The 27850-nt window shown below is 42.7% G+C and overlaps 1 protein-coding gene across 1 annotated transcript in view; it reads left to right on the forward strand.

The window, feature by feature from the left end:
- The window catches only part of MYOF (myoferlin), a 177463-nt gene that overhangs the window by 72112 nt on the left and 77501 nt on the right, over positions 1-27850 (forward strand). The window contains exons 7-20 of the mRNA XM_011934357.1: positions 1081-1247; positions 1902-2030; positions 6223-6285; positions 6365-6415; positions 7553-7583; positions 8065-8180; positions 8863-8989; positions 10901-11004; positions 12909-12977; positions 13073-13116; positions 14130-14212; positions 17016-17054; positions 20805-20929; positions 22052-22168. Of these exons, the coding sequence (XP_011789747.1) occupies positions 1081-1247; positions 1902-2030; positions 6223-6285; positions 6365-6415; positions 7553-7583; positions 8065-8180; positions 8863-8989; positions 10901-11004; positions 12909-12977; positions 13073-13116; positions 14130-14212; positions 17016-17054; positions 20805-20929; positions 22052-22168 (1265 nt within the window). The remainder of the gene's footprint in view (positions 1-1080; positions 1248-1901; positions 2031-6222; positions 6286-6364; positions 6416-7552; positions 7584-8064; positions 8181-8862; positions 8990-10900; positions 11005-12908; positions 12978-13072; positions 13117-14129; positions 14213-17015; positions 17055-20804; positions 20930-22051; positions 22169-27850) is intronic.

Below are 27850 nucleotides of genomic sequence, written 5' to 3' on the forward strand. Positions count from 1 at the left end.
TGAATGAGTGACAGGTGACTGTCTGTGGAAATTAAATCCGTTTCATGATCTTGCATCATAGAGAAGGAGTTTCAGCATCCAAAAGCAGGGGTCTGACAGGGAGGCTTGTCTTCTAGGCTCTCTTAGATTATATTGTACAGATTATCAGAAGTTTTAACTCTTTGTGTATTAAGAAAAGAAAAGTTAAAGTTTGTCAGTGAGTTTCAAAGAGCTCGTGAATAAAAGAAAGGGGAGAGGTAGTAGGCAGAGTTGACATTTGGTTTTTGGTTTTGTAAGGAGAGAAAGATCTGTGTCTACTTGAAGGCATAGGAAAGGCTGCAATAGAGACAGAACCCCTGGAGGTACACAAGAGAGAGGAGACATCTGGGGAGCCTGAAAATATTCAGGAGGTCGTAGGATCTAATGCATGTCAGAGGGTTGAGATTTTCACCCTGCTGAGCAAGGTAAACCTCTTCCTGAGTGCAGAGGAAAGGTAGGGGGATAAAAGAGAGGACATATGTGTGTGAAAGTGACAAGCCAGGAGGAGGAAGGGAGAGCACGATGATCACCTTGGTGCTTGGCAAGAAAATGAGGAGAGTTTCTTTTCTGCCATGAGAGTGGAAAGAGCAGTTGTGAATTAGGAGGTTCAAGCAGGAAACAGTGTAAATAGTTCACGAGCAGATCTCTAGAGAAAAGATCTGCAGTGGGAGGGATGGAGTTGAAGCCTGTCCTTGCAAGACTTCAGTGTTCCATGGTGTTTCTTCCTTTCTCCATCCTGACACTGATGAGAACTCAGTGATCCCTGGCTGGGTGCGACGGTGCCATCTCCTCTCATTGTCCCTGTGATCTCTGCCATTCTCTTGGTCTCTTTTGAAGGCAGCCTGAGCAAGAGCCCCGATGAACCGTGAACACATTTTCCTAAAGAATTTTTCCAAGTCACAAGAAGTCCCAAGTTAGTGTCACCAAGAGGATCTCCTTCACCTGCCACTTTAGGAACACTTAAAACATGATGGCAGACAAAACTGTGTCCTGGAAACCTGAGCCTTCGGACATTTACAGGATAAGGGCTATCCCTCACTGGGTTTCTTTCTGATATTTTAGGAGATGGGGAAGAAGATGAAGGTGATGAAGACAGGTTGGACAATGCAGTCAGGGGCCCTGGGCCTAAGGGGCCAGCTGGGACGGTGTCGGAAGCTCAGCTTGCTCGGAGGCTCACCAAAGTAAAGAACAGCCGGCGGATGCTGTCCAATAAGCCACAGGACTTCCAGGTAGGAATGGCCTGGTGCTCTGCATCTTTGTTTAATCTTCACATTGCCCATCTGCTGGCAATTGCAGTGATGTTTCAGTGGACCTATTCCAATGGACAATGGCTCAACTAGTAAAGGGAGATGTCAGTGCATAAACCCAGTAAGAAAAGCTCTCCATCTTTCTTCTGCAGGCACACGTGGGTTTAGTCCAGCCAGATGACAGTCTCCAGAGAAATAAAACTATAATTCTCCTTCCCTTTGGCAGAAGGAAAGAGCTAATCAAAGAATAGAAGCACAAATATTGTGTTTTTTTGTAGCTCTGGGCACTTAGACTTGGGAGGCAGCTGTGGAGTTGGCTCATCACTAGGCTCAGCAAGACCAGGTGCATGGCTGGAGTCTGAGCAGTGACCTCCACCTGCCCTGCCCTTTCCCAGGCCAGCTTTGAATGATTTCATCCCCACAGCTGCTCTTGGTCTCTATAACCCAACCCCAGTTCCCATCTTGGGAATGAGCCCACGTGGCCCCGCCCAACTGGTAGCACCTGGTATACCACACCGCTGCCCTGGCCTGGTGTTAGCAATCCTAATAGGCGAAGGAAATGAAGCAACACCTGAGGAGCCTAAGGATCCCACGTGCTGGGAAAGGATGAGTGACCACCCCTCTTCTGTGCTGCAGATCCGCGTCCGGGTGATTGAGGGCCGACAGTTAAGTGGCAACAACATAAGGCCTGTGGTCAAAGTTCACGTCTGTGGCCAGACACACCGAACAAGAATCAAGAGAGGAAACAACCCATTTTTTGATGAGGTAAAGGGGTTGAGAGGCCATGTTTCTGCTTGTGAGTCCCACAGGGGAGGGAAACATGGGAGCAGCTTCACTGGTGAAGACGCCACTGACTTCCAATCAGAGATCACAGGAACAAAATTAGGTGTAACCATGGCAGGGTCTTGGACAAAGCCCTGGAGTTTAAGCTTCGCGGTAAACCCACTTCTGGAGAAATGGGTAAGTAACAAATATAGCTTTTGTTTGTTTGTTTGTTTTTTGAAGATGGAGTTTTGCTCTTGTTGCCCAGGCTGGAGTGCAGTGGCGTGATCTCGGCTCACTGCAACCTCCACCTCCGCGGTTCAAGTGATCCTTCTGCCTTAGCCTCCCAAGTAACTGGGATTATAGGCATGCACCACCACACCTGGCTAATTTTGTATTTTCAGTAGAGACGAGGTTTCACTATGTTAGTCAGTCTGGTCTTGAACTCCTGACCTCAAGTTATCTACCCACCGCCAAAGTGCTGGGATTACAGGCATGAGCCACTGCGCCCAGCCAGTATTTATTTAAATAAAATTGTTCACTTGGGACAATCTAAAAGGTATCTAGCTTTTAGATATCTAAACGCTAAATGATGTGAAGATCCAAGGCTAAGCAGGTATGGGGGTACACACCTGTAATCCCAGCACGCAAGAGGCTGAGACGGGAAGAGTGCTTGAGCCCAGATGTTCAAGACCAGCCTGGGCAATATAGTGAGACGCCTTTAAAAAAAAAAGAAAAGTATCTGGTCCCCTCTGTCGGTGGCTCTCAGAGATGCTGTTGCCTTTCTGGTGTTTTTGTGACAGCTTCTTGATGATCCCTTCCTGATGGATCCCTTCGACCCTTATGAGAGAGGACGTGATGTCTCCTAAATCTACCTTTGCTTATTCTAATTAGCAAGGTGTCTCTGAGGGACAACTCTCTGTGACTAATCCAGTTTTTTAGAGATGTCAAAACATACTTGGCTGCAAAAATAATATATGTTAAAGGAAAGCAGTTATTAGCACACAGGGGTTTTGTTTGTTTTGCCCCCCTTACTGATTTTTTTTTTTTTTTTTGAGACAGTCTCGCTCTGTCGCCAAGGCTGGAGTATGGTGGTGCAATCTCAGCTCACTGTAACCTCCACCTCCCAGGCTGAAGCAATCCTCTCACCTCAGCCTCCTGAGTAGGTGGAACTACAGGCACACACCACCACGCTCAGCTAAGATTTGTATTTTTAGTAGAGATGGGGTTTTGCCATGTTGCCCAGGCTGGTCTCACACTCCTGGCCTCAGGTGTTCCGCCTACCTCGGCCTTGCAAAGTGCTGGGATTACAAACGTGAGCCACTGCGCCCTGCCTCCCAGTGAGAATTTAGCCTGTTCTATTACCCTCTTTTATAACACTCCACAAAAATACGTGATACCTTGACAACCATCTCAAATGCCACAAAACTCCATGACTGGGCTGTGGGGAGAAATGATATATTTAGGGAACTTTTCAGAGTCTTGCCCAACTGTACTGAGAAGACACATTTCTGGGATTCCTCAGGCCTATATCTCCTGCTCTGTCCTCCAGCCCAGGCCTGTCTTATCACACTTCCTCTTCATTCCCTACAGCTTCTAATCCCAACCCTGGTGTTTGTCCTTTTTTTTTTTTTTTCCTATCTCTTTGTTCAGAAAAGACATGGTTTCTTCCATGCAGCATTTCTCTTTCTTCCCCTTTGTTCAAACTGGCTTCTAGCTCTGCAGAAGGCCCCATTTTCTTCTCACCTGTAACCTCTCCCCGTCAAAGGAATCGCAGACGACAGCAGGCAGCCAAGTACAGTAGTATACACATTCTCACAAGAGGTAGGGGCTGCACAGAGATGGGGCACTGGAAATGGACTTGAGGAAAGGCAGAGAGAGATTCACGTTGAGGGCAAGACTGGATGGGGAGGGGAGGAGGCAAGATGCTGGATTACTTCGTCCTAACGCGTAAACCCTGTCGATGCGTTGATAATGCAGGCTTCCTGTTGACTCAGGAGCCCAGCAAACATCTCCACCTTCCTTAGAATTTTCCTATTTTAATGAGTTTGAGGGGGATTAGATCTCTTGGCAAAAGAGAAGACCAGTACATTAATCAAAAAAAAAATTTTATGGGATAGGAGAAACAAAAGATGATAAAAACAAATATATATATATAAAAGAGGTTTACTAAAAAAGTTTCTAGTATGGCCAGGCGTGGTGGCTCACACCTATAATACCAGCACTTTGGGAGGCCGAGGTGGGTAGATCACTGAAGATCAGGCGTTCAAGACCAGCCTGGACAACATGGTGAAACCCTGTCTCTACTAAAAATGCAAACAATTAGCTGGGTGTGGTGGCGTGCACCTGTAGTCCCAGCTACTCAGGAGGCTGAGGCAGGAGAATTGCTTGAAACTGGGAGGAGGTTGCAGTGAGCCAAGATCGGGCCACTGCCCTCCAGCCTGGGTGACAGAGCGAGACTCTGTCTCACAACAAAAAATTAGCCTGGCATGGTGATGGGTGGCTGTAATCCGAGTTACTTGGGAGGTTGAGGCAGGAGAATTGCTTGAATCCTGGAGGCGGAGGTTACATTGAGCCAAGATCTTGCCACTGCACTCCAGCCTGGGCGACAGAGCAAGACTCTGTCTTTAAAAAAAATAAAATCCTAGCCTGTATATATCTTTTTAACCAAATAATATTAAACTTATTATCACCAGTAATGGGAACAAAAATGATATGGTGTCCTCAGGTGGTATAATGGAAGTAATCAACATCACCTGTGTCAAGTCTTGTCAAATGGCCAATTTGCATCCAACAGTGAGGAAACATTCACCCAAGTCTAGACTGTGGGATATTCCACAAAACAATGGGCATGGTGGCTCACACCTGTAATCCCAGTACTTTGGGAGGCCAAGACAGGAAGATCACTTGAGGCCGGTAGTTCAAGACCAGCCCGAGCAACATAGTGAAACTTCATCTCTATTTAAAGAAGAAGAAGAAGCAAGGAAAAACACAAGAAACAAAGAAGGAAATAGCACTGTTCTATATAAAAAGGAAGCTGAAGAGACTCAAAAACCAAATGCAATGTATGATTCTTGCATAGATCCTAGATTTATTTGAAAAGCTAGTGTTTTTGTAGGGATGATTGGCAAAATGTGAAAATTGTATGCTAGATGTTAAATTTCTTGGTTATGATAATGGTATTGCAATTATATAAGATGTCCTTGCTCTTAGGAGATGCATGTAAATGTATTTTGAAGGAGTGAAGTGTCATGATACCTAGAACTTTCTTACAAATAGTTCAGTTTGAAAAAGAGAAAGATAAAGCAAGTGTCCAAAAATGGAACAATTGGTGAACATAGGTGAAAGGTGGTATTTATTTTACCATTCTTTCAGCTTTGCTGTAGATTACAAATATTCCTAAGTAAAAAGTTGGAGGAAAAAGTCTCAGTTGGAATAAATGCTCAATCTTTTTCTTTTAGGATTAACATTTATTAGCCTAACATGGTTAAACCTCCTATATACCTAATATTCATATCCCAAGAATCAACCTTCTTAGAATTAGCTTTTACAATGTGGTCAATATTGACTTTGCTGAGGCACTAACTTAATTTAATGGGCAAAATTGTCTTTAAAGATGCTTTCTTGGAGTAAAATTAGAGTCACTAGACACTAATAGAGCTAAAGATATCAGAGAAATTTAAAACACACACCAGGTCATGCCAGCTGTAAGCAATTGTTTTAGTAAGCATTGCAACATGAAGTCACCTTGGATCTTTTTCCCTCTTTTTTTTTTTGAGATGGCTTCTCACTATATTGCCCTGGCTGACCTTGAACTCCTGGGCTCAAGCACTCCTCTCAGTCTCCTGAGTGTTGGGATTACAGGGGTGTACCCCCATACCTGCTTAGGCTTGGATCTTTACATCATTTAGCCTTTAGATATCTAGTCCCAGGTGAACAATTTTATTTAGTTAACTAAATGCTGTATTTGTTATTTACTCCTTTCTCCTTTTTCCAACATGAAGAAGTGGGTTTACCATGAAGCTTAAACTCCAGGGCTTAAACTCCAGGCCTTGCCATGTGTTCACATGGTCAAAACTGATTTTGAATTTGTGTTTTGTATTTTTTTAGGAGGGCCCCCAAAATTATAGCATCAGATCCCACTAAATCTGAATCTGCTGTTAACATTTAAACATCTGCTCTATTGTTTTGGCAGTTGCTTTTCTACAATGTCAACATGACCCCTTCTGAATTGATGGATGAGATCATCAGCATCCGGGTAAGGGTCAGTGAGTAGGAAGGTACTGCTCACTCACTGCCAGGCAAAGCCAATCATTTCTTCACTAATTTTCTTGCAGGTTTATAATTCTCACTCTCTGCGGGCAGATTGTCTGATGGGGGAATTTAAGGTGGGTGACAACAGTCTGCTTCATTCAACTTACAGAAAGATGAGAACTTTCATAATAGAAATGTGATTCCTGTGTACCCATCTTGGTGGCATCTTGGGAATGTGTAAGGGTGCAGCATGATGACGCTTGCTGAAGGCTGCCTGGGGCTTGTCTATTTCCAAAGTGTAACACTGAACAGAGCTCTCAAAGTAAGGTGACCTGAAGCTGCCATATCAGGGCCCTTCCCAGGGTTGTATCTGTAGATGGAAGCAAATCCACTGCCACAGAGGGAAGGGGTGTTGACTATGGCAAGAAACCCACCATCCGTCTCCACTTACTGGGGGCCCCAGAGCTCCATCTCTAAAGCCAATTATGATAAATCCAGAGTGTGAAAGGAAAGCCAAACAAGGCAAGATATTCAGGGTGTTTCTCTAAGTAACTCTCACTGGAATGAAAGGACAAATTCTTAGCTGGCTTCTTCCCAGCAATTCTATGTGGAATAGGCTGCCTCTCCAAGAAAGGAGCTCTAGTCACTAGAAGTCCTAGAGGATGATCTGGGTCAGGCAGACCTGTGTTCATACCCTGTCTGCCACCAAGTAGCCACATGTCCCAGAGGAACTCAATCTTTCTGATCCTTAGTTTCTTCATCTGTAAAATGAGGTGATTGAGAAAATTAAATGAGATGGTATGTGTAAAGCACCTAGCACAGTACCTGGCACATTGAAGTGCACAATCAATGGTTATATTAATAGTAGCATTAGCTGGAGGAGGAGGAGGAAGAGGAGGAGAATTGGACAGGAAACTGGGCCAGGTGAATTTCTGTAGGATGACCAATGGTCCCACTTTGCCTAGGATTTTAGTCGTAAAATTGAGAATAACCCGGGCAGACTGGGACATATTGGTCACTTTGCTTCCGTGGTCTCTTCCAGCCCTAAGACTAGCTCATTCATTCAGTAGTGATTTACTGAGAGTCTTCCATGTGCCACACATCAGACATGGCACTGGGGATACAGAGAGGATAAGATGGAAATGTTGGGTCTCAAGGAAATTTAAGTGTAATCAAGATATGATATTGACATATAATAGTGACGGCTTCTTTAAAGTGACTAGACTGATTTTAAAATCTACTTAGACTGCTTTTGATTATTGTTTTCCCAGATTGATGTTGGATTTGTTTATGATGAACCTGGTAAGTAATATTCTCCCATCAATTTGAAGTCTTAAATTCATTCCTTCTGACTCTGAAGATGATTCCAGGAATCAAGACAATCTGGGGGGTCAAAGAATTAAAGGAATTTTTAAAAAAATATTAGGGAGAAGAGAGGATGCTTAGTGGGAATAAATAACAGTAGCTTAGTACAAATGTCTAGTTTTTTATCTTAACATTCAAAATAGATGATTTCTATGTTTCGTGAGGATATTTTGACCTTATCAAAGTTAAATTATAAAACTAGTTGGTACAGCTTAGTCTTGTTTGTTACATGAGGACAGAATGGTGGGGGTGGGGTACAGGGAGAGTAGAAAACATGAAAGTGGAGACTCATCTGGGAAATTTGATGTGTCATGAGGAGGCTTCCAAGAAAATGCAGTTTATCTTATGGCAGAGGAATCACAGACCTATCAGCATCTCTTTAGCATGTCCCTTTCCTTTTACTCCTTCTCTATTTTAGGCCATGCTGTCATGAGAAAGTGGCTTCTTCTCAATGACCCGGAAGATACCAGTTCAGGTTCTAAAGGTTATATGAAAGTCAGCATGTTTGTCCTGGGAACCGGAGATGAGCCTCCTGTGAGTCCCTACATTCTCTACTTTCTACACTTCTCACTAATAAAGAAGACCAAGAGTTAAGCCTGTGGGCATGGCTAATTGTGAAATGGAGCACAGCTTGCCGTCAGTACCCTCTGATTGCTCCTATTCTTCAAAAGCTGTTCTTTTCTTCATCATGGAATTATCATTCTAGCTTGCTTAGACTCCTATCTGGTGTCTATGAGTGAGTGTTTAATTGAGAAAAGATGCATGTGTTTTTACAATGTCCTTGCATCATTAGAAAGACGGCTTTTATCTAGAAAGCATGACTTACTTGCCGAATTAGGCATTGCTACCTAAATGGTTAGTGATTATTCTAGGAAACTGGGCGGCAAACTGCAGAATAGTAAGTGGCCAGAGAGAAGTTGAAGGAACATCAGGATCTCTCTCTCTCTCTCTCTCTCTCTCACTCACTCACTCACACTCACACTATTTGGTGCTCATAAAATGACAAAGATACAAAAAAATATGAGCATTGATTTTGTGGAGCAGTTTTGAGGTTGAAGGAAAACCAGTGACTGATGGCAGGTTGAACTCTTAAGCCCCAAACACAGGAAATCCTAATGGAAACAATTCTGAATGGTTTCATTTTATAAGCATTCATTTGGCTTTTTCCAAGTGCTGCTTTTCTGTATGTATAATTTAAATCATGTGCCCCTAATAGCCTGAGAGACGAGATCGTGATAATGACAGTGACGATGTGGAGAGCAATTTGTTACTCCCTGCTGGCATCGCCCTCCGGTGGGTGACCTTCTTGCTGAAAATCTACCGAGCTGAGGACATTCCCCAGAGTACGTACGGATTTAATCTTGCCCCAGAATTGTCGGTTATCTACGTGATGAGATGTGTTAAAATCAAACTCTAATAGTGATTGGTGTCCCTATCGTATGTTTTTCTTCTGAAAGGACTTCATGGGCTTATTTTCATGCATTCTGGTCCCGTTGAAAGCTACCTGAGCAGGCTCATGGCACAGCCAGTTGGTTGCTGATCGTGTTCCTTGTTGAGTACCTGCCTTTGGCCCATTTGGCTCTCTCTCTTCTTCTATCAATGTTCTATATCTTCTCTTTATTCTAGAGGATGCTAAAGAGACATGAGCAGTCAGCACTTCCAACCCCTTTCATCCCAAATGAAAATGTGAACTGTTATCAAATCAAGGTGTTTGCTATCCAGCTATAAAAAAAAAAAAATAGCTGAAATTAGCTGGGCGTGGTGGTGGGTGCCTGTAATCCCAGTTACCTGAGAGGCTGAGGCATGAGAATCACTTGAACCCAGGAGGCGGAGGTTGCAGTGAGCCACGCCACTGGACTCAAGCCTGGGCAACAGGGCAAAACTCCATCCCAAAAAAAAAAAAAAAAAAAAAAAGTGCTGAGCCAAAGGGTAGTAACGTCCCAATGACTAGAAGTCTGCCACTATTGTATTATGAAATATATTCAGCAAGAGACTGGATACATTTAAGGGATTGCTTCTAGTGATTCCATTTATAGGAACTAGTCTGGTTATCCCTCTGTCACGGCTGATGGCCCAGCCTCCTATCTGCCTTGCTGGGCCTGTCTGGTTCCTGCTGGGCTCTGGGACATGGGATCCTTCTCCAAGTCCCCAGGAGGCTGCACGCACTAGACAGGCCATGGGTCTCTTCAGGATTTGCTGCTTTTCTTGGGAATCCTTTTCCTCTTTTAAGATCATATGGTCTTAAAAGATGGTATTGTAGGACCTCCCCATACCCACCTTTCTCTCAAAAATGTGTCAAATGGGCCGGATGCAGTGGCTTATGCCTATAATCCCAGCACTTTGGAAGGCCAAGGTAGGAGGATTGCTTGAGGCAAGGAGTTCAAGACCAGCCTGAGCAACATAGCAAGACCTCTGTCTCTTTTTTTTGAAGAAGAAAGAAATACATAAAATGAAGTAAATAAATTAAAATCCTGATCTCTATTTACTTTTTAGCTTAATCAACTATAGATTGTAGTTAAGTGTATTATTTGTGATTATGCCAAATTTTCTTGAATTTCTCTGAAAAAGACTAGGACTAGATCATTTTGACCTATAGTACCTTTCTCCCAATTGAAAGCAGGCCTGAGTTTGAGAATCATCTCTTATTCTCACTGAATGAAATGTGTTGTATTTTTTCCCTCCATAAAGATCAAGTCTTTTTTTTTTTTTTGAGATAGTCTCACTCTGTCACCCAGGCTGGAGGCTGGCATATACTGGCTTGATCTTCGCTAACTGCAAGATTCAAGTGATTCTCGTGCCTCAGCCTCCCAAGTGGCTGGGATTACAGGCATGTGCCACCACACCTGGCTAATTTTGTTTGTTTGTTTTGAGACTGAGTCTTGCTCTGTCACCAGGCTGGACTGCAGTGGCGTGATCTTGGCTCACTGCAATCTCCGCCTCCCAGGTTCAAGCAATTCTCCTGCCTCAGCCTCCGTAGCAGCTGGGATTACAAGCGTGTACCACCACACCCAGCTAATTTTTGTATTTTCAGTAGAGAAGGGGTTTCACCATGTTGGCCAGGATGGCCTCGATCTTCTGACCTTGTGATCCGCCTGCCTTGGCCTCTCAAAGTGCTGGGATTACAGGCATGAGCTACTGCGCCTAGCCTGTTGCAACTATTTTGATGTATAAGAGAACTTTAAAAATTTTGCCAAATTTCTGCTGTTTTTAAGAGAATTGAATTTCATTTCTGCTGTATAACTATTACCTTCCAGTGGATGATGCCTTCTCACAGACAGTAAAGGAAATATTTGGAGGCAATGCAGATAAGAAAAATCTCGTGGATCCTTTTGTAGAGGTTTCCTTTGCCGGAAAAAAGGTTCGTACATGATCTAAATGCAGATGCTGCTAAGAATAAATATTTAAAACCGCTGTGCTTTCCTTGGAGTGAATTCCTACTTACTCTTTGTTAAAATAGCCCCCTGATGAGCCAGGCACTCTGCAGGAACACAGATTATCTGAGTCTGAACATGCCAGACTTCTCCACAGGTTTATTTTGGAGTGGAAAGTATGCAGAACACAAATTAGAAAATTCAGTCTTTTGAGAGATTAACATGGGGAAGGCTACCACTGAATTTCTGGAACTGCTTTTCAGGTCCAAACATTATCTTAACCTTAGGCAAGCTCTCTGGCCAGCCACACCCATCCCTGGTAAATGCTGTAGGGCAGAGACCTCCCCCCCAGTGCCCTGCTGCCCCCTCCTGTCATGTTTCTCACCTTCCATGCCCCAGTGAACTGTTGAAACCGGAGAATGGGTCAGGGAAGCCCCATTCCACTCCCCTGAAAAAATCTGGGACACCCTTGGCGTAGGGGCAGCTACGACCACCACTTCCACCTACAGAGATGGTCAAAGATTGGAGAGTTGAGAGTTGAGTGAGATTCTACAGTAGAATAATTGCACATCATGGACAGTTGTAGACAAAAAGAACTTGCATCTTTTATATGTTTGAACCATGTAATTAAGAAAGCAAAATTCAGCAAACCACATACACACACATATGACTGATGCTTTTTTCTAAAAGATTCAGTGGCTGTGGTGGAAGAGCCTTCAGCTCTGGGGTAAAATGAGTCCTGATTTCAGGCTTTACCCCACTTCATAGGCAGACAAATGGCTTGCCCTCTGAGTTTCCATTTCCTGCACTATAAAGGGAGGTAATAATAATCACATAGGAATATTGAGAGATTTGACTCATTCAAAAAGTCATTAAGTACCAGCTTCTGTTCCATGTGCTGGGATATAGAAATGAACATATGGGAATAGAAGAGACAATAAACAAGCAAACAAATGAAATAATTTTAAATGGTGCCCAGTACTATAAAGAAAACAAAGCAGGGACAAGAAGTGATTGGTGCAGGGGAGGAGTGTTTATCCAGGTTATCAGGTGAGACCCCTTGCGAAAGTGACAGTTGAACAGAGGCCTGGATATGCAGAGACCAGGAGAAGGAGGCATCCAGGCAGGGGGAAGGGTGATGGAATAGCCCCAGAGAGGAAAATGTTAGCAGGGAAGGCCTGCCCGTGTGGCTGCCATGGAGCCAGCAAGGGGGAAAACTAGGAGGTCAGAGAGAAATAGGGTTGGAACAGTAGGGCTTCATCAGCGCAGGGAAGGATCGGGGCTTTATTTGAAGTATACTTTGAGGGCCCCCTGAAGATGTTACACAGAGAAGTGACATGAAAGTCAGGAAGCAAGAGAGGGTGTAGAGTTCCAGATAGGAGACAACCGCAGGCATCATGGATAGAAACGTTTCAGGATTGGCTTGAAGACGGAAGTGTCAGGGTGTGGCTGTTTCTGGTTCTGAGCCTGACCACCTGAATGAAGAGTGATGGAAAGACTGGAACAAGAGCCAATTTGGGGTAGGGGACAGGGAGGCTGGTGGGAAGGATCAAAAGATCTGTCTGGATGTGTTAATGGTAGATGCTTCCCAAGTGGTATATAACAAATGCTCTATCAACCTTATCTTTTGCTTTGTTACATTAATCTAATGTTAGAAGTCTGACAACTGAAAACTAATGAAAAAATGGTTAAAAACAAGTTCCTGGTGCATTGAAACAGCAATGATTAATGTTAAACCCATTTCATATTTTACAAATCATCAAGAAAAAGTTCAACCAGGTTCTTAAGTATGTAAGTAAACTGCTAAAGTCATAATCTAGTATGCATAGATTATAAACTTTTAGAACTTAGAAACTTGAAAACCTACACTTTTGCTTTGGTGATTTTGCAGGTTTGTACAAACATAATTGAGAAAAATGCAAACCCAGAGTGGAATCAGGTCGTCAATCTTCAGATCAAGGTTTGACTTTCTTTTTTTTTCAGAAAAAGTAAAAGTACTTGAATAATTACTAAATCCTCGAGAAATAACTACTTTTTTCTGTTTCATTTTTATAGTTTCCTTCAGTGTGTGAAAAAATAAAACTAACAATATATGACTGGTGAGTTGAAAATAGATACGTGTCTAATTCAACATAAAAGAATTAAACATTTGAATATTATGAAACATTACTCTGGATGGTCTCTTTTTGGTATTTTGCTTTCCTTCCAGAGGAAAGGATAAATTGCTCCTGGAACTGGGTGTTTTCTTAAAACAAAATTTAGTAATAGTGAGTGCTATTGCAAAAAAAGCTTTGACTATTTCGGTTCAACTGCTCATAAACAAAAGAAGGGGAACGTGCTCTGAAAATGCCCCAAGATAAGAAATCAGGGATTTAAATATCATTAGGCTGTCCAGAATAGACTTCAGAAATATAGTCAAGCATTTCTTGGGAAGAATCACCAAAACATTCTGAGAGCAATTTATTGTTATTGTTAAAAAAGAAAATGGTAAAACTACCTCAATGAAGGCAAAGAAAAGTCCTTGAAATGTTCTGATGGAATTTTTACTAGACCAGCCTCCTAGCACTGATTGGCCATAACAAGACCGTTCTTGGAATGTTCTAGTTGGATGTAGCATTCAGCAGGCACCCTTAGCTCCCTGAAAGTGGAAACATGACAAGTATCATTACCATCATCATCATGATCGTAATTATGTAATCTGCCTATAAGTGATTAATTCATTTTATGACAGTGGTATTGAGTATAGCCATAGGCACATCCCTTGGCCTCTCTGTACAATTGCAATTTCATAACTTCAGAATAAATTACCTCACAAGATCGGTGTTTCTAAAGGGTGGTTGGAAGACCATCTCTATCAGAATCAATTGGGTTATACTTATAAATGCAAACTCTTGGTCCCCACAGTAGGCTTATTGAATTAAAAATGTGGACAGGAGATGAGGGTGAGAAGTCTCCAGTTGATTACTAAGTACAACTAAGTTTGAGGCCCACTGGGCATGATTATTTCTGAAGTCTGGGGTATTTTCCAGTTCTAAATTTTTTTAATTGTTAAAATGACATATCTTCATAGATGGAGCTCTTAACCTATTATTATTATTATTATTTTACATAGGGACCGTCTTACTAAAAATGATGTAGTTGGAACAACATTTCTACACCTCTCTAAAATTGCTGCCTCTGGTGGGGAAGTGGAAGGTAAGTCACTCAACAGATTTAGAGCAAGACTGGATACAGAACTTCTGAAGAAAAAAATAAACAGTAGGTTTGGTTTCTTAGAAGCCAAATGTGATGAACCTAGTGAAGCATTTCAATGATGTTTTGGTGATGGCCTGCAAAACAATTAATAATTGAAGTATATAAGTAAACTGCTAAAGTCATAATCCAGTATGCATAGATTGTAAACTTTTAGGAAAAATGAAATTTACAGTTTGAAGATTTTCAGCTTTCTTGCTCCCATCCAAAACTTCTTTCCCAATAGCGGTTTTATGAAATTTTTGTGTCAATACAGAGAGCTACCACCTTATTTTTTAGAGTGGCATTGACCCAAGTCCACCCAAATATACAATAATACTCCCTTCTCAACTGATTCCCTTGGCAGGAACAGTAAGGTCAGATACCAATGAACCATGTAATCCTCACTCCCTAAGATAGTGTGTATTAGGCCTTCATTCTCACAAGCACTGATAGCCAACACATTGTTTTTTCTGTAGTTTTCCTAACACTTTTCTTGAGAACTACTTGGCTATACCTGGCATTATGGTTTTGTGCATATATACCAGAAATTGTAACAGGGAATGAAGGAAAGAGGTTAAGATGATAAGAGAAAAAATTAATGTTAACACAGTAATACCAACAGCTTGCTTATTTATTTATTTTTTGAGACGATGTCTCACTCTGTCACCCAGGCTAGAGTGCAGTGGCGTGATCTCAGCTCACTGCAACCTCTGCCTCCCAGGTTCAAGCAATTCTTCTGCCTCAGCCTCCCGAGTAGCTGGGACTACAGGTGCCTGCCACCATGCCCAGCTAATTTTTGTATTTTTAGTAGAGACAGAGTTTTACCGTGTTGGCCAGGATGGTCTCCATCTCCTGACCTCGTGGTCCACCCGCCTCGGCCTCCCAAAGTGCTGGGATTACAGGCGTGAGCCACCGCACCTGGCCCAGCAGCTTATTTTTCGTGACCAAAACAAAAATTATTGTAATTGCCAATAGATTAAACATATTGAGAGATTAAACACAGGAAACAAAGTGAGAGACTTTAAGACAAAATTTTGTCTTGGGGAACCCAAGGTTCCTCTCAACCTTATCTTGTTTAAGGTCTTTTATAGGTTTTGAAAAAATTGTTAAAAGCAATGGATAACATAAATAAGAACCTGGTTATTTTATATATTATATATAGTATTAGATATTAAAAGATGAAGAAGATATTAGAGATATGGTGAAGAACATATAGATTTCCTGTCTCCAGAAGGGGGGAAAAAATATAAAGGCAATCAGAAGACAAGGTGGTGAACAGAGATATAGTACAAATATAAAGGTACATGCCTGGGCGTGGTGGCTCATGCCTATAATCCCAGCACTTTGGGAGACCAAGGCGGGCAGATTACTTGAGGTCAGGAGTTTGACACCAGGCTGGCCAACATGGTGAAACTCCGTCTCTACTAAAAATGCAAAAATTAGCCGGGCCTGGTGGTGGAGGCCCATAATCCCAGTTAGGAAGCTGAGGCAGGAGAATCGCTTGAACCTGGGAAGTGGAGGTTGCAGTGAGCCGAGATTGCGCCACTGCACTCCAGCCTGGGCAACAGAGCAAGACTCCATCTCGAATGAATGAATGAATAAATAAATAGTTATATGTGGCATTATTTTAAGCAAATGGTAGAGGGTAAGAAAGCGATTCCATCTGAATGTTCTCTGCTGAGTAGCATAGTGATCATAACACTGGAGCTGCAATGAAGGAAATGTAATCACAGCCCTTTCCTTTTCTCTGCAGAGAATAATATTTATATGGTTGCTAGAATGTAAGCACTATTTATTTTGATTTTTGATTTTTAAAATTTAACCTATAACCAAAACTCTGAACAAAGTGTAGATGTCATCACCCATTACAGTGTAAAAGTATGGAAGACAGAGATGAGAAGCCGAAGGAGGAAGGGGAGTGGAGGTGGGGCAGGGGTGCTAATAGCCTCTTCTCTTCCAGTCAGGAATCTCAATATGACTATAGATAAAATCATAAAGGTGACCATTACAGTAAATAAAAACCATGCTGGAACTATATGGGGGGAGGGTAAAGATGACTGAAATCCATTCATTATTCATGAGAAGCCATTAAATAATATCTAAAGATAATTATTCAGAAATAGTGGCATAAGCATTTTGCTTAGTGACGTGTGGTAACATCCAGAAGAACTAAAAACAGAGATTGCTACAAGCAATTTTAGCTTCTGTCTCTGGGGCCTCTTATTGCAAGCCCTGCAGACCATGGGGTTACAGGGTCTTAAAATAACAATGAGCTGTCAACATCACCTTTCCCCCCACAAAGAAACAAACCATGCTTTCAATCAAATAATGTGCAATAAACTCCAGGCCTTTGCTTACACAGCCTAATACCACATTTACTTAGATTTTTTGATGTTGGTCCCAACTAAGCCATAAGATAAATAAATATTTTATTAAAAACGTGAAATGCTGGTGACTTCACCAGGACCCCTCTGTCCCTGGGCAGCTAGCGCTTCTGCTTCCTGGCTTCCTTGGGGCTGGGTGAGATTGAGTTACTCACGTGTGGTGGTTCTGCCCGTTGTCACAAAATCAGGTGTCATTTTGTATTTAACCAATGAGAATTGTATGCATTACAAAAGGGTCATATGTGACTTGGGTCTGAATTTGGGATTTTTCTAGTGTTGCTAAATCACGTACCTGGCACTGGATTTGATTAATGTTTTCAATGTCTGTTTCATAATGCCTGTATTTTTCTTGTTTAACCAGTCGTATTTTTACTATATAGATTTCTCATCTTCGGGAACTGGGGCTGCATCATATACAGGTTTATGCTTCGTAACTTTGCTTTCTGTTAGATCTTCCTAGCTAATATTATCTTATTAAGAATATATTGATTGTCTTTAGAACTTTTTTCTGACATTTTGCTGTCTCAACATAGTTTCGCTAGAGTAATAATTTTTGTGTTAGTGCCGTATGGTTGTCCTGCATGGCTAAGTTTAAAAGAAATGTGCTAACCAGGCTTTGCTCCATGTCTCTTGCTTTCAGCTAAATGCATACCATCGTATTTGGCTTTATTGCAAATAATTTATTGTGAGATATAACATTTTCTGTTATCGTTTATGTTCAGTAGGTAGAGATATGGAGCACTAAATCAATTGTTCTGAAATTTATCAAGTAACTTTCCCCCAATATCAATGTGACTCTCTAGGTTGGAAAATACTGAACGTTTTTTAGTTTGCAACCTGAAGATCTTCCCCTCCCCCCAAAATGAAGGATCATAACACATCCTTTGGTTTGCACAGAACTTGTCATTTTTTGCAAGTTTGCTCAATACTGTCACACACTTGACCATCACAACTCTCCTAGGGCAGATGTTTTTGTTCCCCTCATAGACGAAGACTCTGAGGTTTAGAGAGGTTCATTATCTGTCAGATAAGCATGATTCGCCTTGCCACAATAATCTCCCAGGGTTGTGGTAAGAGAGGAAAGAGATATTGCATGTGGGAAAGCTTTGCAAACTCTGAAGCTATGTGCAAATATAAGGTGATATCATGTAAATATGTAATTGACACATGCCCAGTTCTTATTTGCTTTAAACAATCTGTTTTATTATAATCACACTTTATATGAATATTAAGTAGTCCTTAGATTTGCAGTGAACTTGGCAGATGGGCAAGCACTCTATTCCTTTATTCATTTGTTTAACCAATCAATGAATATTTATGTAGTAGTATCACATGATAGAACCAGTAGTAGGTGTTTAGGAAATCAAAATACAACATACTTAAATCCTGCCACTCCCCCTGAAAAGTGATACTTTAGTCACAGAGATGTGCAGCTATGTAGGGTTCTAGAAACTAAAATATACAGTAATTATTTGTAGGAATCCAAAACATGAAGGGAATTCAAAAAGCTAAAGGAGGCAAGTAAAATATTGTTGGAAAGTGGGTTGTAGCTAGGTCAGAGGAAATCCTTGATGGCAGGCTAAAGGATTTTTATTTTATTTTGTATAGGCTTTTCAGCAAGGGCATTGGGAAGTTTGATGTGACCACAGTGCATTAAACGGATTAGGAAACTTTGGAGGAAGAAACTTAGCTTATGACAGAATGGGTTTTCTTTCTTTTTTCTTTTTTTTTTTTTTTTTCTGAGACAGAGTTTTGCTCAAGTCGCCTAGCCTGGAGTGCAATGGCATGATCTTGATTCACTGCAACCTCCAACTCCTGGATTCAAGTGATTCTCCTGGCTCAGCCTCCCTAGTAGCTGGAATTACAGGCACCTGCCACCATGCCTGGCTAATTTTTTGTGTGTGTATGTATTTTTAGTAGAGACGGGGTTTCACCATGTTGGCCAGGCTGGTCTCGAACTCCTGAACCTCAGGTGATCCTCCTGCCTCGGCCTCCCAAAGTACTGGGATTACAGGTGTGAGCCACTGTGCCTGGCCTAGAGAATGGGTTTTCCCAGGAGACTACGCTACAATGTGAGCACATAGAAGGAAGATTCCTTCTGTTAATGCGCAATGAAACAAGTCAAAGGGGGTAACATACCAGAAAAGAGATTTGTTGGACAAAAATAATTAAGCCCCTGGCATTAAGCTGATATGCAGTGGATCATTCTCGACAATTTGTGTTTCAATCCCTGGGGATCTTTAACAAAAAGCAAATACACATGACAGCACAGTCACTCATGGGAACCAGGTGGAGGAGAGGTGAGGTTAGACCAAAGGAATGGATAGGGTAGTAGAGGATATCCTTTTCTGAGCTTTGAAACTCAAGGTCTGGAGTTAAATCTGCCAGTCTGTGGGACTTTTGACAGTCGTATCACTTCTGTAGGCTTTGGCTTGCCCATCCATAATGTGACATGACTGTGGTGCCATAGCTTAAACATCCATTCTTACTGGAATATTCTGTGATTCAACATCTTTCGCTCTCTTTTCTTTTTAAATCTTTTTTTGTGTGTGATTCAACTTCTAAAAATGACTTCCTTTCCTCTCTGTGAATCTCTGCTTTAATTCTCTGTTCTCACCCAACATCCCTCCACTAAAACAAAATATTTTAGCACACAGAAAGAAGTTCAAACCCTGCTTATTAGTGATCAATTAATCGTCTTTGCAGTGTTCCATATGCCACAGTGGATAAAGCCAAGTCAATTTATATGCTCATGTGTATAGTCATTCCTCCTGTTTATCTGTCTTCAAGATGATAACATGATTCAGAGAAATCTCTGTCCAAGAAACTGCTGGTCCCTCTTTGGGTTTCATAAGAGATTTCCAAACATGTGTGACATGTAGCATCCTAGGGTGTTACCAAGTCTCAACCTTAGGCTGCATATGCATTACTTTTGTACATCTTAAATGTTTCTTTTTTCTTGTTTTCTTCACTGAGATTGCTATTCAGCTCTTTTTTTTGCCTGTGTCCATGATTTCTATCTCCCCACAAATGTGTATACGCCCACTTAAACATGCAGAGAGCCTCACATAATGAAAATGATTGTTCAGTACATGTCTATAGGGTTATGTAAATTATTTATTAATGGGCATCATTCTGATGACGCTGCTCCATATTTATCTTTCTCCCTTAGTTTTAAGCATATAGTTGGAAAGGGCCATAGATATGATCTGGTCAACCTCATCGATAACAGCAATTATCCTGAAAACATGCTGAAAGATAGGCTGAAGGCTTTGCCTCAACATTTCTTCTGATTGTCCCTAATGCAGCCTGTCCCATTGTTTGTCATTTCTAATTCACAGAAAGTTCTGCCTTATACAGAGTGAACCAAACCTGATCTCCCTGTAACTCCCAGCAGTGGTCCTTACTCTGCTTCTGGAGACAAGTCCATCCCTCTCCCATATGGGGGCCATTAGGGCTACTGAAGGCATATTTCCCCAGCCTCGCCCACAGTTTCCCCATTTTCAGCTATTTAATTATATTGTCCTCAGTGCCCTTTATTGAGAAGTTGTCTTGCTAAGACCAGGTAGCAGAAATAAGGAGCTTATCAGATGACCACCAGAGATAGAAAGGAATGAATGGGAATCTTCATGTCACTTACGAATATCACATGGTCTTACAACCACGGGCAGGCAGTTTATTAGTACATATAAAATTTAAAAATATCTTGTATGTTTAACAGCTTCTGCTAGAGTTATACTAACTACTGAAGATTAAATGACACTTTAGAGGAACAAATGATGTTCATATAATATGTCATTTAAGTGACTTCCCAAAACAATGTAATCTTTTGCCCCAATTGGCAATGTCATGTTTAATACAATGCCCATTATAAACTTGCAAAAAATGTGAAGGTCAACTTCAAAGTCTAATTGCTTTTTATTTAAATAGCATTGTATATTTATAAAAATAAGTTTACCTGCGCTATCCCCAAATGTTTTTATTTAATATTTTATGTAGCAATAAGAAAAGAGAAATACGGCAAGCCTCATGTGCTTACAACTTGCATTAATACAACTAACTCACAAAATGGAAGAAAGTAGTCTCACCCAACTAACTAATAACTAATATTTATTTCAGTAGATTGAATGTTAAAAGCCTAATACCTAATGATGATGTTTCTCTCTCAGTAAACACAGGAGAAACAGAGGTAGGCTTTGTTCCAACATTTGGACCTTGTTACCTGAATCTTTACGGAAGCCCCAGAGAGTACACAGGATTCCCAGACCCCTATGATGAGCTGAATACTGGAAAGGTTGGTTTCTCAATTAAGGTGGTTATGAATCAGCATTGGTTAATGTGATTATTTCTTCTTATAATGTCTGATCAAGTATTGCAGGATAGAAGTTTCATACTCCCTAAGACTTAGAATGCAAAGATAGGAAAAGATTGTGGAGATGATCTCACTGGGGGATGGCCAATGGCCATTTCCCCCAACTTCTATGCTTATGGTAGACATCAATAATCAATGCTGGCTCTCTTTCCTAATAAGCCCCTGTGCTGCCTTGGAATTCTTTTCAACATCATATTCCAGGAATTTACCAAGCACTAGGCAGTGACATGCTCCCTGAAACCCTTTATTACCCTTGATCTGATCAATCCTTTCATGTCATAGATGAAGACATGGAAACCCAGAGATGGGAAATGCTCTTTTTACTATAACAGAAGCCAAATGTCTTTTAGGTATCTCCAAGGCTCAAGAAAGGGACCAAACTAGAGAGAAAAAGCCCTGAGAGGGGAAGGGTAAAAGACTGGCTGTGGAGATGGGGGCCCTCCCGTCCTTTCTAGTAGGTTCTATTGCCGGCACTGCTGGGTGTGGTGGGAGGAGTAGCTGCTCTTCATCCTCATGCTCAGCTGCACCCAGAACATCTTCCTCCTACATCTTCCTCCTTTACTTCCTGGCTATTCTGAGACTTGCCCTGGTTGCCAACATGGCAGCCTCCCTATTCTGAAAAGAAGAGAAAGGCAGCCAAGTTAACACGGAAAAATGCAGAGCTTGCCTGCTGAAGTACAGTGAAGGGAGACTTAGAGCCCCATCCACCTCCTACCTTCCAGGCTCCGCAACCTCCTTCTGGAGCTACAGCATGGTTTGAAGGCCTCTGACCTTGGTCGTAGCTAAGATCTTTTTCAGCCCTGGCATCCCAAGGTGCTCTTTGAGATCTGTCCTAAAGCCAGTGGCTCTTTCAAATACCAGAGACCTGAATCCAGCTGGGAGAGTTGCCGACTGATTCATTTTGAAAGTTAGGGCCAAAAAAAAAAAAAGAAAGTTAGGGCCATGGGAAGGAGGAACTTTTTGCAGTTGTATTAGCCTGACTAGAGACACAATTCTTTTTGCTATTGCTACCTAGAGGAATAATCCTGGATTATTGCCTTTCAGGGGGAAGGAGTTGCCTACAGAGGCAGGATCTTGGTTGAATTAGTCACTTTTCTTGAGAAGACACCACCGGATAAAAAGCTTGAGCCCATTGCAAATGATGACCTGCTGGTTGTTGAGGTAAATGTTAGAGTGTGAATAATGCATGGTATAGAAAAGGAGATCTCCAGGGACTGAAGGGGTAGCTGGGGGTGTTGGAAGGCAACCCAACTCACAATGAACGCACTCATCTGGATGTTTCTACAACAGCCCTATGAGGATTGCTTCATCCTTTGAGATGTTAATACTCTATTGAAAACTGGCAAGAGCACTGATACGGTTTTTGCACAAACCGAATGACCTGTTTGCTAACTGGTGTTGGGGGTCATGGGGAAGTGGCCGTAACAGCCACTTCTTGCTGACACCAAGAGCTATAGGTGCCACCACTACTCATTTCCATTTTCAGAGGTGGCTGGTGGGCCTCAGGCTTCCCAGCACGGTAGGACAGGTGTGCTGAGGGCTCACATTGCAATGGCTGTGAACCCTGCTTCCTCCTTGAAGACAGGAAATCTTCCCAGTTGACTTCCCCAACCATTTCTGAGAATCCAGATCGATGTCCATGTGTTGCACAAATCTGAATTGTTTGCCAGCACAGCCAGCTCATGGATACCCCTCTGTCTGCGGCCCTCCTTGCTGGGTTGCAAATCACCACCAGCCCCCCAGCTGCCCCAGGCTGCTGTCACCCTCTGTTCCAAGCACACAGGATAGGCCCTGCCCTGATTTCCCCACTTTACAGCAGAAACCAAACAGCAACTTTTAAAAAGCTTTCACTTTCAGTTTTTGGGATAAGAATAAGAAAATACAGTAAAACGGGTGACAATGTGGTTGCAAAATGTGGCTATTTTCAAAGCTCATGGAGTCAGGCTGGTGTTCTGGGTCCCTGACAGTCAGCTTTCCTGTCTACTCACAGCCTGTCTCCTTGTGGCAGGACTGGGTTCTCCATGCTCTCCCCAAACTCCCGTGGTGCCCAGAACACATCTTCATGTGAGTTCAGGCCCAACTGCCATGAGTTCTCCAGCGAGCCTGGGCCTTTTCCCTCTAGTCATCCGATGTCTGCCTGTTACATCAGCTCCCTTTGCAGGATGATTGACAGGGAGAATAGCCATGCCCTTTAACAGAAACTATCCCTTCTTCCCCAGAGCAATATGGCCTTGCTCATTGACTCCAGAAGACAGCTATATCAGGAGGTTAGCATCCAAAGCAGTCTTCTGGATTCCCCAGGCTTCACATGTTTGAAACATCCGTGGTCCAGTGCTTGAGCTGTACTAATTTCATTCCTGTCTCCTCCTTTGAGAGGAAAGGAGCAGGCTCCTGAGACTGCCCTCTCTCCACCCCACAGCCTCAGGAAGGAACCTAGCATCGCCACAGCAGCAAGCCACGGGGCATCCGTGTAACTTCACACCAGGAAAAGAAATAGTTCTCCCCCATGAATTATTACAGCAAAGATGATCATTTGTTTTTTTTGTTGTTTTTTTTTTTTTTTTTTTTTTGAGACGGAGTCTCTCTCTGTCCCCCAGGCTGGAGTGCAGTGGCCGGATCTCAGCTCACTGCAAGCTCCGCCTCCCGGGTTCACGCCATTCTCCTGCCTCAGCCTCCCAAGTAGCTGGGACTACAGGCGCCTGCCACCTCACCCGGCTAGTTTTTTGTATTTTTTAGTAGAGATGGGGTTTCACCAGGTTAGCCAGGATGGTCTCGATCTCCTGACCTCGTGATCCGCCTGTCTCGGCCTCCAAAAGTGCTGGGATTACAGGCTTGAGCCACCGTGCCTGGCCTGTTTTGTTTTTTACTAGTTAAGGACAAAAGTCAGTAAGGTCCTGGTCATAGTCTTTCTGTCTATTCCACAACATGATCCACTCCGAAGTCCAGGAATTACAATAGATCTTGAGGAAAAATTAAGAAAAGGAAAAAAAAAAAAGGGAGGGAGAGTGGGAAAAGGGGCTGTTTCCTTGCTAGTTACAGCCAGGATCATGCAAGAGAATAGCCAGAAACCACTTGGAGGCCTCCATAGAGACACATGGTGGTTTTTGACTTGAGTAGTTACAGATTGGAGTTGGCTCTTGAAATGTTGGTTGGAATTCAGGGTTATGCACAAATGCCACCATGGACATTCAACCATTATGGTACCTCTTTATTTTGTTCCATTACCAGAATGTAATTTAAGTTCATGCTGCTCCTCTTTGTTTTAAACAACTGTAGCTGCAGGGAGAAGTTCTTGAGAAAGAGACCCAAGAAAATATTTTAAAAATGCTTTATTAACTGGAGTGCAAAATAAAATTAGTTTCCTTCACTGCAAATAGTTAAACACATACAGGCAAAGAAGCCTATTTCATTAATTTAGTGTAAAAGCAAAAAAAAAGCCAACAATATATATTGCCCACAGTATATGTCAACAGAATAAAAGAAGAACTTTTTATTGACTGATAAACAAAACAGAATTCATTTTCTTTGCTCTGAATAATTAAACACAGCAAAATAGCTCATCTTTTTAATTAAATAAATTTAATAAAATCAAAAGTGAAATGAAGCAAAAATTTTAAAAACCTAACAGCGTTACAGAATAGGAGAGAAACGGGGACTCTGAAGATGTAGCCACACTTCAAGCAACCAGGGGCTCCAGGAGAGAGTGAAATGAGCAGATCTGTGCACCTGCCAGAAGGACTGAATGAATGCAGTCAACCTACAACATGATCATGACCCTTGTCCGTCTTCAAAGGTCCTCTGTTCTGGGTGTTGTGCAGCTAACAAAACTTTTTGGTAAAGCTAAAGAGGCTGCAACAAACGGGCAACTTTGTTGCCAAAGAGCCAAGTGCTCCCTATCTTTCTAAAGCAGAACTGAGCTATTGCTCCCGGTGGACCTGGTCAACAGAGGCTGCAGTGCAGGAGGGATGCAGCAGGTTCAGCCTGGCCACTTCCATAGTAAGAATCAGGCAGATAGAAGATCAAGTGTTGCCATCCCAGTGTTGTTCTAATACCTGCTGGCTTCTGGAACCTCTGCCCTGCCACTAAAGGACCCCATTTTTTTTTGGTCTCCAGGATCAAGAGTCTGTTGTTGGACCGCTTTCTCCCTGCTCCTCTTTCGCCAGTCTCCTTAGATGTGACTGAATGTATTTTGGGAGCATTCTATGCACTTGCATTCTCTCTCCTACTCAACTACAATCTCCTTGAGAGCTCTCATTGGCCTGGCCCACATTAAGGGCTCAAAAATATTGCTAGAAACAGCACCTTCAGGTTCTTCCAGCTGCTCCATCAGGTGTCAGCTCCCTTTAGTAGACACACCGAAGGTGGCATGCTGGGCAGTGTTCACTTGTACCTGATCTCCTTGTCACTGACCTTTAGTGTCCCATGCCTTGTGTGTCCACAGCCACTTTCAAGAACTCTTAGCTCTTATCGATATCTTGCTTGACAGAAATCACCTCCTTTTCGAAATCGACTGCTGAAACTTTATACCACCTTATCTACAAGGTGCACTAGTCACTGATGATCAGAAAGAGACTCCCAAGGCCCTTAACCCCACCTGAGTCCAATAGACTACAACTTATATTCTTTTTTTTTTTTTTTCTGAGACAGAGTTTTACTCTTGTTGCCTAGACTGGAGTGCAATGGTGTGATCTTGGCTCACTGAAACCTCCACCTCCTGGGTTCAAGCGATTTTCTTGCCTCAGCCTCCCGAGTAGCTGGGATGGCACCTCTCATCATGCCCGGCTCATTTTTTGTATTTTTAGTAGAGATGGAGTTTCACCATGTTGGCCAGGCTGGTCTGGAATTCCTGACCTCAGGTGATCCACTGGCCTTGGCCCCCCAGTGCTGGGATTACAGGCGTGAGCCACCGCACCCAGCCCAATTTATATTCTTTAATTTTCTCATGTTGTAGGCAGGTCTTGTCCCAGGCTCTGTTCTTCTCTTAATGGTGTTTGTTGTTCCTTCCCCGCACTACCTCTTTGTGCCCTGAGGGCAGAGAGGAAGTGGGAAAGGTCTGAGGGAGCAGCAGAATTCTCAGCTGCCTGAATCATGGAGGGTAGCCTGGCTCTGGGGCGAGTGAGCAGATGGTGGGGGTGCTCCTCCTGGAGTCTTGGCTTGTCTGGTGATCCCGAGAGCTTCTCTGTCTTCAGCGATTTGCTCACAGTGTGTTCCCTCTCTGTTGGGAATTGTGCTGATGGCCAGAAGCCCATACTATTGCTTTTAGGGCTCTGACTCTCCAGGGAGGGTCCTATCAGGGATTCTGTGGGTCATTTTGCAGGCTCTGCATGAGAGCATCCACAGAGTTCTAATGGAATCCTGGCCATGTGGAGGCCTGCAGGGCAGAGCCGTCCCAGCTGCAGTATCATCCCTGTAGTTCCCACCACACCTCCGAGCCTCCCCATGATGAACCTTCTCCATCCTGTGCAGCCCCTGGCTTAACAGACGGCTCCAGCTTAAATACCGGCCATTTTCTCCTGGGCCCTGACTCGGGTCACAAATTATGTTTCCTATTTTTAGCTCCTTCCCTTTTCCCCTTTTCTCCTATCATGCTAGTTGGTTTACAAAGAAGAAGTTATATTGTATATAGTTCTGACTAATCCAAATAACTTCCTACTTTTTCGTTTTGACACAATTCAAACTCAAACCCAGAATTTCCACATCATTCTGGACCACGGGTATTCCAGGGAGCTTAGCTGTGGGTAGCTGAGCAGAGCTCTTGATAAGTGGCATGCTCCCCTAATCCCCCTCTATCAAGGCGACAGTGGACTAAGCTAGGGAGGCTTTTAGACTCACAATGCCCAGGTTAAAGCTTCCTCAGGTCATTCAATGTGCAGCTCAGGTTGCAAACCAATGTTTTAGGAAGACTTTTTAGAAAGATTGAGGCCTAGAGGGGATTTGACAAAACCCTATTGGAGGGTTTTATTATACCATGTCAAAAACTCCTTTAACCAAAATGGAGACTCTGTAATAGAAGGATGCTCAGGGGTTCTTCAAGACCACAAGCTTCAGTCACTATCAGAAGTTCTTAAAACAGTCCTCAAAAATTTAAAAATTCCAACCAGGCACGGTGGCTCATGCCTGTAATCCCAGCACTTTGGGAGGCCGAAGCAGGCGGGTCACTCGAGGTCAGGCATTAGAGACCAGCCTGGCCAACATGGTAAAACCCCGTGTCTACTAAAAATACAAAAATTAGCCAGGTGTGGTGACACACACCTGTAATCCCAGCTACTTGGGAGGCTGTGGCAGGAGAATCACTTGAACCCGGGAGGCAGAAGTTGCAATGAGCCAAGATCGAACCACTGTACTCCAGCCAGGGCGAAAGAGCGAGACACAGTCTTAAAAAAAAAAAAAGAATTAAAAATTCTACTTCTGGGTATATACCCAAAATAATTAAAAGCAGAGACTGGGTACCATCAGAGTTCTAGAATAGACACAGGATGCGGATAGTATTGCATGGCAGAATGCACAGGACATAATGAAACACAGCAACCTAAACCATTGCATGGCTCTTTGCCAAAAGAAGGCACAGTGCCTGAAGATCTGTGGGAATATGTCTCATAAAGAAGGAGATATGCCAGCTGAGCAAGGATTTGGGGCAGGACATGGATTCAAGAGATTTTATGTGCCCATGAAGGAAGGCCTGAAGGGCTCATGGTCATTTCTGGTAGGCTGGTAGGTACTCAGTATGGTTATTGTTGACCCTATCTTCGACTCTCTCAGTAAACCAGTAATTTAAAAAGAAAAAGGAAGGTTTGGGGCTGGGCGTGGTGGTTCATGCCTGTAATCCCAGCATTTTGGGAGGCT

This window comes from Colobus angolensis, unplaced genomic scaffold, assembly GCF_000951035.1.
Source record: "Colobus angolensis palliatus isolate OR3802 unplaced genomic scaffold, Cang.pa_1.0 Scaffold134, whole genome shotgun sequence".
Taxonomy (NCBI): domain Eukaryota; kingdom Metazoa; phylum Chordata; class Mammalia; order Primates; family Cercopithecidae; genus Colobus; species Colobus angolensis.